This window comes from Delphinapterus leucas, chromosome 3, assembly GCF_059928025.1.
Source record: "Delphinapterus leucas isolate spDelLeu-1000000601 "Yukka" chromosome 3, BTC_Dleu_Yukka2, whole genome shotgun sequence".
Classification (NCBI taxonomy): Eukaryota; Metazoa; Chordata; class Mammalia; order Artiodactyla; family Monodontidae; genus Delphinapterus; species Delphinapterus leucas.
Genome location: NC_143131.1, coordinates 78410940 through 78424394, shown reverse-complemented (window position 1 = coordinate 78424394; position 13455 = coordinate 78410940). Strand labels below are relative to the sequence as shown.

At 38.7% G+C, this 13455-nt stretch overlaps 2 protein-coding genes across 5 annotated transcripts in view; one reads left to right on the top strand and one right to left on the bottom strand.

Annotated features, from left to right (window-relative positions):
- ARSK (arylsulfatase family member K) overlaps positions 1-13389 on the bottom strand; it is a 44012-nt gene extending 30623 nt beyond the window's left edge. The window contains exons 1-2 of the mRNA XM_022592683.3: positions 12968-13389; positions 5084-5213 (exon numbers count right to left, since the gene is read on the bottom strand). Of these exons, the coding sequence (XP_022448391.3) occupies positions 5084-5213; positions 12968-13246 (409 nt within the window). The 5' untranslated portion in view covers positions 13247-13389. The remainder of the gene's footprint in view (positions 1-5083; positions 5214-12967) is intronic.
- Positions 13333-13455, top strand: part of SKIC3 (SKI3 subunit of superkiller complex) — a 91528-nt gene continuing 91405 nt past the window's right edge. For 3 of the 4 annotated variants that reach the window (XM_022592620.3, XM_089909116.1, XM_089909115.1), the window contains exon 1: positions 13333-13429. The gene's annotated coding sequence lies outside the window, so the exon portion shown is untranslated. The remainder of the gene's footprint in view (positions 13430-13455) is intronic. The other variant, XM_089909114.1, reaches the window with a different exon arrangement.

Sequence of the window (13455 nt, the reverse complement as noted above, 5' to 3'; positions counted from 1 at the left end):
TCTATATACTGGCTTGCCACAAAAAACTTATGTGTTCTATGTTTTCTCTCTCATTTTCTACAGCTACCATTGTTTAGTCAATAAATCTTTTTTTTTCAAATATTAACATACCTAAAGGGAGAAATAGATAGCAATACAATAATACTAGGGGACTTCAACAGCGGATAGATCTTCCAGACAGAAAAGCAATAAGGAAACACTGGACTTAACCTACATGTTAGAACAGATGGAATTAAGATTTTCAGTACATTACATCCAAAAGCAAAAGAAAGTACATTCTTCTCAAGTGCACATGGAACATTCTCCAGGAAGATCATATGTTAGGACACAAAACAAGTCTTCATAAATTTAAAAAGACTGAAATCATATCAAGCATCTTTTCTGACCACAATGATATGAAACTAGAATCAGTTATAAGAAGAAAACTGGAAAATTGACAAATATATGGAGTTTAAACAACACGTTCCTGAACAACCAATGGGCCAAAGAAGAAATCAAAAGAGAGGTCAAAAAAATATCTTGAGACAAATGAAAATAGAAATACAACATAGCAAAACAAATGGCATGCAGAAAAAGCAGTTCTAAGAGGGAAGTTCACAACTTTAAGTGCCTACATTATAAAAAAGAAATAGCTCAAATAAACAACCTAACTTTGTATCTCAAGGATCTAGGAAAAGAAGAACAAACTAAGCCCAAAGTTAGTAGAAGAAAGGAAATAACAAAGATCAGAGTGGAAATAAATAGAGACTAAAAAGACAATAGAAAAGATCAATAAAACTAAGAGTTATTGGGGCTTCCCTTGTGGTAAAGAACCCACCTTACAATGCAGGGGATGCGGTTTTGATCCCTGATCAGGGAACTAAGATCCCACATGCTGCAGAGCAACTAAGCCCGTGAGCCACAACTACTGAGCTCGTGCACCTCAATGAGAGAGCCTGCATGCTGCAAACTATAGAGCCCATGCACCCTGGACCCCGCATGCCACAACCAGAGAGAGAAAATCCTGCACACCACAACTAGAGAGAAGCCCGCGTGCCACGACAAAGAGCTCGTGCCACAACGAAAATCCCACACACCTCCAGTGAAGACACCACGTGCCACAACTAAGACGCAGCCAAACAAACAAAAAAACTAAGAGTTGTTTTTTTTCTTAAATAAAATGGACAAATCCTTAGTTAGACTCTCCAAGAAAAAAACAAGGGGACTCAAATAAAATTAGGAATTAAAGAGGAGACATTACAACTGATACCACAGAAAGACAAAGGATCATAAGAGACTAACTACCATGAACAATTATACTAACAAATTGGAAGAATTGGATACGTTCCTAGAAATGTAAAAAATGAATCGGTAATCTAAAACCTCCCAATGAAGAAATGTCCAGGACCAGATGGCTTCACTGGTGCATTCTATCAAACATTTAAAGCAGAATTAAAACTAATCCTTCTGGGGCTTCCCTGGTGGCACAGTGGTTAAGAATCCGCCTGCCAATGCAGGGGACGTGGATTTGATCCCTGATCCAGGAAGATCCCACATGCCGTGGAGCAACTAATCCTGTGCTCCACAACTACTGAGCCTGTGCTCTAGAGCCCACAAGCCACAACTACTGAAGCCTGTGTGCCTAGAGCCCGTGCTCCTCAACAAGAGAAGCCACCACAATGAGAAGCCTGCACAACTCAACGAAGAGTAACCCCCGCTGGACGCAACTAGAGAAAGCCCACGTGCAGCAACGAAGACCCAACACAGCCAAAAATAAATTAATTAAATAAACAAATTTTAAAAAAAGAATAAGCCAAAGAGGTACATTTAAAAAAGAAAACAATCCTTCTCAAACTCTTCCAGAAAAGAGAAAATGAGGAAACATTTCCAAACTCATGAGGCCAGCAATACCATGATAGCAAAATAAGACAAGGACACTACAAGAAAAGGAAATTATAGGCCAAGATCTGTGATGAACATAGATGCAAAAATTCTCAACAAAATATTAGCAAACCTAATTTAACAATACTTTTAAAGAATCGTACATCATGATCAATTGGGATTTACTCCAGGAAGGCAAAGATGGTTCAACATCTGCAAATCTATCAATGTGATATACCACATTAGCAAAATGAGGGATTAAAAAAAATATATGATCATCTCAATAGATGCAGAAAAAGCCTTTGACAAATTTTAGCATTCATTCATGTGGGATTAATTGAGAGATTAGGATTGACATATATACACTACCATGTATAAAAAAGATGGCTAGTGGGAACCTGCTGTATAGCACAGGGAGCTCAGCTCAGTGCTCTGTGATGATGTAGATAGGTGGAATGGGGGAGGAGTGGGAGGAAGGTCCAAGAGGGAGGGGATATATGTATACATATAGCTGATTCACTTCCTTGTACAGCAGAAACTAACACAACATTGTGAAGCAACTATACTCCAATTAAAAAAAACCTCTTGAAAAACTGGGTATAGAAGAAATATATAGAAGCCCACAGCTAACATCATATTCAATGGTAAAAAGCTAAAAGTTTTTCCTCTAAGATCAGGAACGAGACAAGGGTGCCCACTCTCAGCACTCTTATTCAACACAGTTCTAGAAATCCTAGCCTGAGCAGTTAAGCAAGAAAAAGAAATAAAAGGCATCCAAATCAGAAAAGAATAAGTAAAATTGTCCCTATTTGCAGAAACATGATATTATATATAGAAAACCAAAAAGACTTTACCAAAAAACTGTTAGAACTAATCCATACGTTTAGTAAAGTTGCAGGATATAAAATCAATATGCAAAAATCAGTTGCATTTCTATATACTAATGATGAACTACCAGAAAGAATTACCCCAAAAATCCATTTATGATTGTATAAAAAAGAATAAAATACTAACGAATAAATTTAACCAAGGAGATGAAAGATCTGTACACTAAAAACTTTAAGACACTGATGACAGAAACTGAAGAATATACAAGTAAATGAAAAAATAGAAAGCAAAGATGAGGAACTAGTCAGTAGCAAATGTGTGATTACTTATGTGTACTAACCTAGATTGCTGATTGAGACCAAATGAAATTTTTAGTGAAGAGATGTTGCATCTTAGTGTATTTGCTGTGTCTTATCTGATTTATCACCTTGTCTACCTGTGTGCCTTTATAATTCAATATAAGCATCCCTTCAGTACTTTAGCCTCCTCTGCTTTGTGCAGACAGAGTGTGGAGTTTTTCTTTATGTTATCTCATTCCACTTGCTCAATAAAGAATAAAAACTTAACTTTATACCTGCTTTCATTAATTGTTATAATTATTTCCTAAAATGTCTGTTTCAGATTCTGAAAACCTGGTGATCAGGCAGATAGCAGGTCCTTACTGATTGCGGGTTGACTATGGCATTTATCATGTGCTCAGCAGTTATGTTGCTGTTGGGGACACAAGTGTTAATAAGGCCCCAGTGTTTGGAGCTTAGCTTTGGTAGTTACCTCATTGTTGGTTTTTTGGGAGGTAGCATTATGGCTGTATATTGGGGACAGATTGCCAGAAGTGTTATGTGGATGCACATAAGCCTAATCTGACTGGTTCAACTCATGGAAATGTTCTTATTTTCTCTAGAATATGGTGTATACCTTAAACTAATACAGTGTTATATGTCAATTACATCTCGGTAAAACTGGAAAGAAATCCCTTTCCTTTTCCCTTTTCTGTGTACACACATGGCAGGGTTGAATCCTTTTCTCATCTAACAAAATGCTTTCTTTTTGAGGAGTGGAATGGGGCATTACCCGGCTTTGAATCCCAATGATGCTAGTTACTGAGTGACCTTTGATAAGTTATTTAACCTTTCAGTACTTTAGTTTCATCTGCAAAATGGGGATAATAAAAATATCTACTTTGTGAAAATGTGGGGAATTATATAAATTAAGACATGTAAGGCAGTTATATTGCCAGGCACATAGTAAGAATGCAATAAATGTTAGTTTTTATTACTATTATTCCTTCTCTTTGTTCAAACTCTCCAAAATATACTTCTTCCAGAAAAAGCATCACCTAACATTTTTGAAACCTTTAGAGTTCATTGAGCACTTTTTAAAATCCATTATCTCATTTGGTGCTGGGAACAACACTGTGAGGGACACAGCACATACAGCGTTCTGTAGATAAAGAAACTGAGGGACTTGCTTGACGTGGTCCATTGAGGATTGGAATCCAGACATCACCTCACCCTGGTCCATTGCTCATTCCACTTGCTCAATAAAGAATAAAAAAATTAACAAACGTGTTTTTAATATACCTGGTCCTTCACTATTGAAATATTTAAAATAGAGTTTAGGTTTCCTTTAATCATTGGTGATTATATAGTTGATGGTGCTGAAAATGTAGGTGAAAGAACTTGTGACTCAAATCACAGAGAATATGATGTCAGGAACTTATGGACAAAAGAAGATTGTTGGGTGCTATTTATGAGTTCCAAAGCAAACAATCATAAATTAGAGGAGAAAGAAAACAACTCTATCGACAACAGAATTTATAAAAATGTCAATTTTCCCCGATTTTTCAGTTAGTCATGGCTTAATATCACTGTTATTTTGCCATTAAAACTATGCCTATTTGTTAAATTACTATAATAAAAGTGAACAATTAAATTTGGGATAGAAGTGAATTGAAACTGAAGAGAAAAAATATGTAATCTGAAATAATACAGAAAAATCCAGATATATCTGAAAAGTTCTAACGACTTTGTGGTATACTTTGAAGTCTCCTCCCAGCTCCCTATCTCTTACTAAAAAATTTCCTTGGAAATAGAACTCTTCAAGGAAATATGAGCATTTCCTAATTTGCCTGGATAGTCAAAAGATTTTTTGTCACCAATCCTAAGGGAAATGAAACAATAATACTTGAACTAAATACCAATTTAGGTGATAAAATTCCTATTCTTAAAAAACCCCAATACCCAATACATACCTTATAACACACATCACATATATTAAAATTTTTTTATTAGATGCCAAATATGACTTACTATCCTATTTTGGGGTATAATTTTTTAAATTGTGAAAACATTTTCAGTATGGGACCACTTCCAGTAATATTAAAGCATGCTCATACCTGCGCGCGATGGGCAGCAGATCGGAGAGTTTGTGTAGGCATTCAGAAAGGAAGTGCCCTGTGCTTTCATGAAGTTGATAAAAGGAAGTTTCACTACCTGACTCCCTGGATAAAATGTTAGCCTTCCATCCTGGAATAAAGAAATTTAATTACCATTGATTACATCACAAAAGAAAATAATTTCCTTTAATTTTAACCATAAAATTCACAAATAGCAAAAGACTTCAATATGATCCTAAGAATCCTCAAAAGATAAAAACGGGTAGAGAAACTTATCATTCTCTGATTCATAATATTGAGAATTCAATGTAGTGTGACATTTGTGTTTTTTTTGTTTTTTTTTTTGCGGTACGCGGGCCTCTCACTGTTGTGGCCTCTTCTGTTGCAGAGCACAGGCTCCGGACGCGCAGGCCCAGCGGCCATGGCTCACGGGCCCAGCCGCTCCGCGGCATGTGGGATCTTCCCGGACCGGGGCACGAACCCGTGTCCCCTGCATCGGCAGGCGGACTCTCAACCACTGCGCCACCAGGGAAGCCCTGTACTGTGACATTTGGATCCATTTGAATATAGTAAATAAATTAAAGGAACTTCCTGGAAGGTTTCTTTTTGGGGGATGATGGACTGAGTGAACCAATGTTTATTGAGTATTTAGTATGTGCCAGGCACCGTGAAAGATCTAGAGATACAATGGTGAATAAAAACAGAGACCCTGGCCTCATGAAGCTTACAGTCTAGTAGGGGAGGCAAAAAACATACTGTGATATGTGCTTTGAGAAAAACCTAAGATACAGAATAAGAAGGGAGACCTACTTTGATACAGGGAAGGCTTCTCTGGGAAGTGAGACCTAAAGAATGAGAAGAATCAGCCATTTAAATAACTTAAGGGACATGTAAAGTTAGAGATACCTTCAGGACTTAAGTGGAGATAACAACTAAGCAGCTAGAGAAATGAGCCTGAAGATTGGAAGAGATGTTTGGGTTGGAGCTACGTATTTTGGAATCGAATTGGGAATTGAAGAACTCTTCTTGGTAAAGAGCAAAAAGAGAAAAAAGATGTTCCAGTCCTGGAGTTATATCTATTGTATGTTTTCAATGTAATTGTAAATAAACAGTTTAAAAGTGAACCAATCCAAAATACGGGATGTACATAAATCTTTGAGATGTCTGAGATTTCCAAATGGATATATAAATTAGGCTGTAGGGTACAGACAGGAATCTGGAGCTCAGAGAATTCTATCCTGGTGAAATAAGTCTTTAACATATTCATGGTATTGAAAAGTGTGAGACTGACTCCTTTAAGACTCCTTTAAGGGAGAGAGTGAAAAGAGAGGAAAGAAAGGAACCCTGAGGAGTCCCGAATAAGAGGAGAAGGCAGCATGGGAAACAGAAAGAATGGCCAGTGAGGGAGGAAGATATCAGTAGACTGAGTCTCATGAAAGCTGAGAGAAGACAGTGTGTCAAGAAAGGGTAATAGCTGTGTTGAGAGGGTGTGTAAAAGGCCAGAAAATGCACACTGGAATTAGTAGGATGGAGATGGTGATGCTGACAAGAGCACTTCCAATGGAGTTGTAGGGATGGACACCTAAAGCAGACAGGGAAAAGAGAATGGGAGGTGACATGGTGAAAAAACCTCTTCTAAGTAGTTGTTTTTGCAAAGCAAAACAGAAAAATGGGATGGATGTTAGAGAGAGTTAGCTGGAGGATAAATGTGGGATTAAGGTCAGGTTTTTTTAAGATGGGGAATATTAGAGCATGCTTGTATGTTGAAATAAATACCACTTCTAGCAGGAGTAATCACTGAATGCTAAGCAAACTTAGCTTCCTGAATGATGAGCTAGGGAGCCTAAGACAAGTGCCTAAGAATTTTGTTAAATTCATAAATTCAAACTCTCAGAAACTTATCCTCGTAAATCCCAAATGCCTAAATGTATTATTCCTACAATCTTTTGGATATGGGGGATAATAACCATTTGTGGCCACTGGCCACTGTAGACAACCCAGCCACTCAGGTTCATCTAGCTGGAGGGATGCAGCACATAGTCACGTGGCAGAAGCACTGCAATGATTCAAACAGTGAGGCTCGGACTCCAAGTCCCGCAGGCTAGGTTCAAATGGGTGTAACGACCACTGCAAACGGCTACAGCAGCATATCTGTAACTCATGTTAGCAATTTCTTGGCTCATTTCTATGACTGGTACAAGGACTTCATCTGCATTGAAAGCAGGCTAGAAAGCAGGGATCTTTAAAGTGCAGAGCAGCAGGGATAGCAAATGGCAGAGGGGATAACTGCCTCACTTGGGGAAGTTTCTAACGTGGAATGTGTGAAAGGTGGTCCACGTAAAGATTACTGCCTAAGATATACAAGGCACTCCACAATATTTAGTGAATTAAATAAAACGAGTCTAATTCAGAGCTGTTCAATTTAAAAAAGGCAAATTTAATATGTTCAAAATTCAACAGTGTATTTTTGCAAAGCTTAATAAACCTGGATTAAGTACATCAGTGGAAAGATTTGTATTTGATTAGGTTCTTAGAAAATATTTAAATTATGCTACACATATTCTCAATGTCAAAAGCATACCAATACTCTAAACAAAGATCAAAATTACTATATTATTAGAGAAAATATTAAACATTTCTAGAAGTTTTGGTTTTTTAACTTCATGTAGTTTTTACACACTAGCAAATACTTTAAAAAATAGACTAAAACTGGTACCACTGCTCATGGTATCGACGGGAGGTGGTCCCCATAATAATTCTGAACTGAAATGGATCTTAACATGGTTAGCTGATAAAAACACAGAGAAAGTTAAGTCTTCCATAGTGTGGTACTGTGGTTCACAATGGATAGTCAGTCATAGGTCAAACTATAGTTCTATCACATTTAGTTGGGAGAGGAAATCTTACAGAATGGCTTTCAGAATAACTTCCATAATTTAATAATAGCCCATTTCAATTTTCTCAAGGTCATTCCTACAGTTCAAAACAAATACAGTACTCTAACAGTGGGCATTTAAAAAAGAAAAAGAGGCCCACTAATTGGCTTTCTGCATAAAAGTGACAAGAATGATACCAATTGCCTTAATTTCTGAATTTTGCTATTATTCTGGACTCTCATGGGTCCAGGGATTTTCCCCCTTGGGATGGGTGAGCTTTTTGTGTAGATATGATTTTGTGATCTGGATTGCTCCTTCTAGAACCATGACTTGGTTCTCAGTTCCTCATCATTCTGGGCCAGGGAAAACCAGTGAAGTTTAGATTTCAAGACATCATTCTAATGAAAGAATGTAACAGTAACTTTAACTGTCTAGATGTATTATCAAGCAAGACTGTTAAGAGCATGCTTTTCAGATCTGTTCACCAGACTGAATGAGATCCTCACTAGACTCTGGTATACAGTCCTGTGCCCACCTCCCACTCCTGAAACCTCACCCAAACTAAAAACAATGCAGGTGCAGGGGTGGAAGGAGGGAGGCAGAGAGGATGCTTGTGCCCTTTAAGACCCAGGCAGAGGTGCTTATTTTCTCTTTTTAAAAAAAGGGTTTAAGATGTAATTCACACATCATAAAACCCATTTAATTTGTACAATTCAATGTTTTCTTAGTATATTCAGAGAGTTGTGCAACCATCACCATGATCAATTTTAGAACATTTCCATCATGTATTCCTTGTATCCCTTAGCCACCACCTGCTAATCCTCCCATTTTCCCAAACCCTAGGTAATTGCTGACCTGTCTTTACTTTCTGTCTCTGTAGATTTGCTTTCTCTGGACAAACGGAATTATGTGGCCCTTTGTGAGTAGCTTCTTTCTCTTAGCATAACAATTTCTAGGTTCATCCACACTGCAGCATGTTATCAGTACTGCATTTGTTTTTTTATTGTTGAATAATATTACTAAATTTTATTTACCAGCTGATGTATATTTGGGTTGTTTTCAATTTTTGTCAGTATTAACATTCATGTACAAGTTTTTGTGTGGACATATGTTTTTATTTCTCTTGGATATATACCTCGAAGTGGATTGCTGGATCATATGGTAACTCATGTTTAGCATTTTAGGAATTGCTAAACTGTTTTCCAAAGTGGCTGCACCATTTACATTCCGACCAGTAGCGTATGAGTGCTGCAATTCTCCCATATTCTCGTGACCCTAGTTATTGTCTCCTTTTATTTTTCTTAATAAATTTATTTATTTATTTTTGGCTGCCTTGAGTTTTCGTTGCTGCGCGCGGGCTTTCTCTAGTTGCAGTGAGCGGGGGCTACTCTTCGTTGTGGTGCGCGGGCTTCTCATTGCGGTGGCTTCTCTTGTTGTGGAGCATGGGCTGTAGGCACGCAGGCTTCGGTAGTTGTGGCACGTGGGCTCAGTAGTTGTGGCTCGTGGGCTCTAGAGCGCAGGCTCAGTAGTTTTGGCACACAGGCTTAGTTGCTCCGTGGCATGTGGGATCTTCCCAGACCAGGGCTCTAGGCATGTGGGATCTTCCCAGACCAGGGCTCGTAACCCGTGTCCCCTGCATTGGCAGGCGGACTCTTAACCACTGCACCACCAGGTAAGCCCTATGGTCTCTTTTTGATTATAGTCATCTTAGTGGGTGTGAATTGGTATCTCATTGTGGTTTTGATTTGCATTTCCCTAATGACTATCGATGTTGACTATCTTTTCATGTGCTTATTGACCATGTGCATATCTTCTTTGGAGAACTGTCTTTTCAGATCCTTTGCCCAGTTTTTAATTGCCTAATCCAGAGTCACAAAGATTTGCCCCTATGTTTTCTTCTAAGGGTTTTATAATTTTAGCTTTTATGTTTCATTCATCAATTCATTTTGAGTTACTTTTTGAAAATGGTGTGAGGCATTTTGCATGTGGATAGTCAGTTTTCCCAGCATTATCTGTTGAAAAGACTATTCTTTCCCCATTAAATGGTCTTTGCACCCTTACTGAAAAACCAACTGACTATAAACCTGAGAGTTTATTTCTCTACTTTCAATTCTATTCTATTGATTTATATGTCTATCTGTTGTTATGCCAGTAACACACTATCTTGATTACTGTAGTTTATGGTAAGTTCTCAAAGTAGAAAGTTTAAGTCCTCCAATTTTGTTCTCAGGTATTCTGGGTCCCTTGAATATCCACATGAATTTTAAGATGGGTTTCTCTGTTTCTGCAAAAACGTCATAGGGATTTTTATAGAGATTGCATTGAATCTGTAGATCAATTTGATGATTATTACTATATTAACAATATTAAATCTGATTTCAGTATAAGAACTGAACTTCTTTGGTTAGATTTAATCCTAAGTATTTCATTTTTTGGATGCTATTTTATTTTTACTTTTAAAAAATATTTATTTATTTATTTGGCTGTGCCAGGTCTTAGTTGCAGCATGTGGGATCCTCGTTGCTGCGTGCAGGATCTTTAGTTGCAGCATGTGGGATCTAGTTCCCTGACCAGGGATTGAACCCGGGCCCCCTGCATTGCGAGCATGGACTCTTAGCCACTGGACCACCAGGTAAGTCCCTGGATGCTATTTTAAATTGAATTGTTTTCTTAATTTTACTTTCAGTTTGTTCATCAATCAAGTGTATAAAAATACAACTGATTTTTGTATATTGATCTTACATCCTACAGCCTTGCTAGACTAACTTATTAGTTCTAGGATTTTGTAGTAGATTCCCTAGGATTTTCTTTATACAAGATTGTGTTAGGTGCAAATAGAGATACTTTTAATTTTTCCTTTCTAATCTAGATGACTTTTATTTCATTTTCTTGTCTAATTTCCTGTCTAAAACCTCCAGCATAATTGCAATAAACATAGTGAGAACAGATAGGCTTGTCTTGTTCCTGATCTTTGGGAGAAAACATTGTCTTTTATAGTTAAGTATAACATTAGCTGTGGGTTTTTTGCAGATGTTCTTTGTTTTTAAATACATTTTAATTAATTAATTTATTTATGGCTGTGTTGGGTCTTGGTTGCTGCGCACGGGCTTTCTCTAGTTGCGGTGAGCGGGGGCTACTCTTCATTGCAGTGTGCCGGCTTCTCACTGCGGTGGCTTCTCTTGTTGCGGAGCACAGGCTCTAGGCGTGTGGGCTTCAGTAGTTGCAGCACACAGGCTCAGTAGTTGTGGCTCACGGGCTCTAGAGCGCAGGCTCAGTAGTTGTGGCGCATGGGCTTAGTTGCTCCGTGGCATGTGGGATCTTCCTGGACCAGGGCTCGAACCCGTGTCCCCTGCATTGGCAGGCGGATTCTTAACCACTGCGCCACCAGGGAAGCCCTGTAGATGTTCTTAATCAGAATGAAAAAATTCTCTTCTATTTCTACTTGGTTGAGTGCTTTTATCATGAAGTGTTATTGAACTTTGTCAAATGCTGTTTCTGCATCTATTGATATGATCACGTGTTTTTTGCCCTTCATTCAATTAACGTGGTCTACTACACTGACTGATTTTCAGATATTAAACCTACCTTACATTTCAGGGATAAATCACACTTAGTCATGGTGTATAACCCTTTCTATATATTGCTGAATTTGATTTGTTTGTATTTTTTCAGGATCCTTTCTTTTATATTCATAAGGTATGAGTCTGCATACAATATTTGTATACACAAATATATAAAAATCTATGTGCTTATACTATACTAAAAAATAAACCAAATATTTCAGTCATCTTCAGAAGTTTCTAGGATGTTTTGATGCACCACCCAGGTTCCCTTTTAGAGTGAAAGATTGCCTCTGCTGAAGAGAGTTGTCTTGCCCAAAATGATGCCTCATTCTGGGAGCATTCCACAAGTAATGGCCATCCAACATGAGGGTACAAAGGCCTGGTCTCACCACAAATGGGAACAGTTCTGAAGCATCATACTAGTTTGAGAACTACCCATAAGATCAGCTGAGGCCTCCAGTGAGACAGTGACAAAACTCAACTTCTCTCTGCACAGTCCTGCTTTCTTCCTTTCCCTTTGATCTCATGAGTACTCCCTAATAAACCTCTTTCATGTTACTCTCCAATATTGCCTGTTTCCTAAGTTTAGATAATCATAAAGATTACTTTAATATTCTCAGCAAACCCTATGGGCATATCCAGATTATGTAACTTTAATCATCACGGGTTAATCTATGAGGAAAGGCAATACAACATAATGATTAAAAGCACTCTTTGGTGCCAGACATGCTTAACACCAATAATCGATGTGACCACAGTAACACCCAGTCATAAAAAACTAATATTATAATTAGTAACCAAACATTTGTCCAAGCATTAGGTTTAATATCATGGATAATACTAAAAGTATCAGGTAATGTTGACAGTAGTATTCTTTTTAGTTGATGGCTTGGGAGAGTTACAAAAACTGTTTAAATTTGGGATTAAACAGCAACAACAACAACACACATACACACACATACACAATTAATCTGGAATATGGGCGAGTGTCAAATTATGTCAACTAATGAATATAAATCAGACTAACAGGATTATCAGACACCTGAGTAATAAAAATAACGTTGACTGCTGGAAAGCTAACAGGCTTTTATGTTGAAATAGAATGTTATTTTTCCCCACAGTTGAATCAAGCGGGGGTATGGATTGAAAGTTTATTAGTAGTGGTAAGATAATTTAGTGGGTCGAGGTCAGCAATTAAAAAAAATTTGCAAAGATGCTAATTGGAGTGCATCTTACTAAAGTATGTTTGTTTTACACGCATATCTATGTGGTGCACGTATGTGTGTACGGGGCCTCAAGGTAAAATGCATTTCTTACTTTGCATCAGGGTAAAACACGTTTGAAAGTCTCAGATTCTGCTCCCCAAAGCCAGCAGCACAGGAAGGGCTGTGGGCCGGTCGCGGGTGTGTAGCGGGGCGCCCCCTCCCCTGCCTTTTCATACTTACGAAGGAGTCGCTCACGACTAGCACCACGTTAGGCGCATCTGCCCAAGCCTTAACTGCTCCCCGCCTCTGCCCACCTGCCCCAAGAGCTGGTGTTGCCAGCGCCGAGACTGCGACCACCGCCACCCACAGCGGCAGCATCACGGGGAGCTGTTCTGGGAGCCCGGCCTCTGGGCGCTGGACCCTGCCCCTCCCCCTAGGAAGTTCCACCCGAGAAAAGGAGGGCGGGGATCGCAGAGATCGCAGTTCGGTTTCCTTCACCCATGGAACTACAACTCCCATCAGGCTCGGGCTGAGCACATGCGCAAAGGAGGAATTTCCCTTTCTCGACTCACGTTAAGACCTTTTAATCAAATACCGAGCGAACTAAAGCCCAGCCATTTCCAGTCACGTGAGCGATGCCTGGGAAATGCGCATGCGCTCTGACTTCAGATTTGGCTTCTGCAGGAGAAGCATCTGTCCCAGGTTGGTTTTGGTCGCTGTCGCTTTTG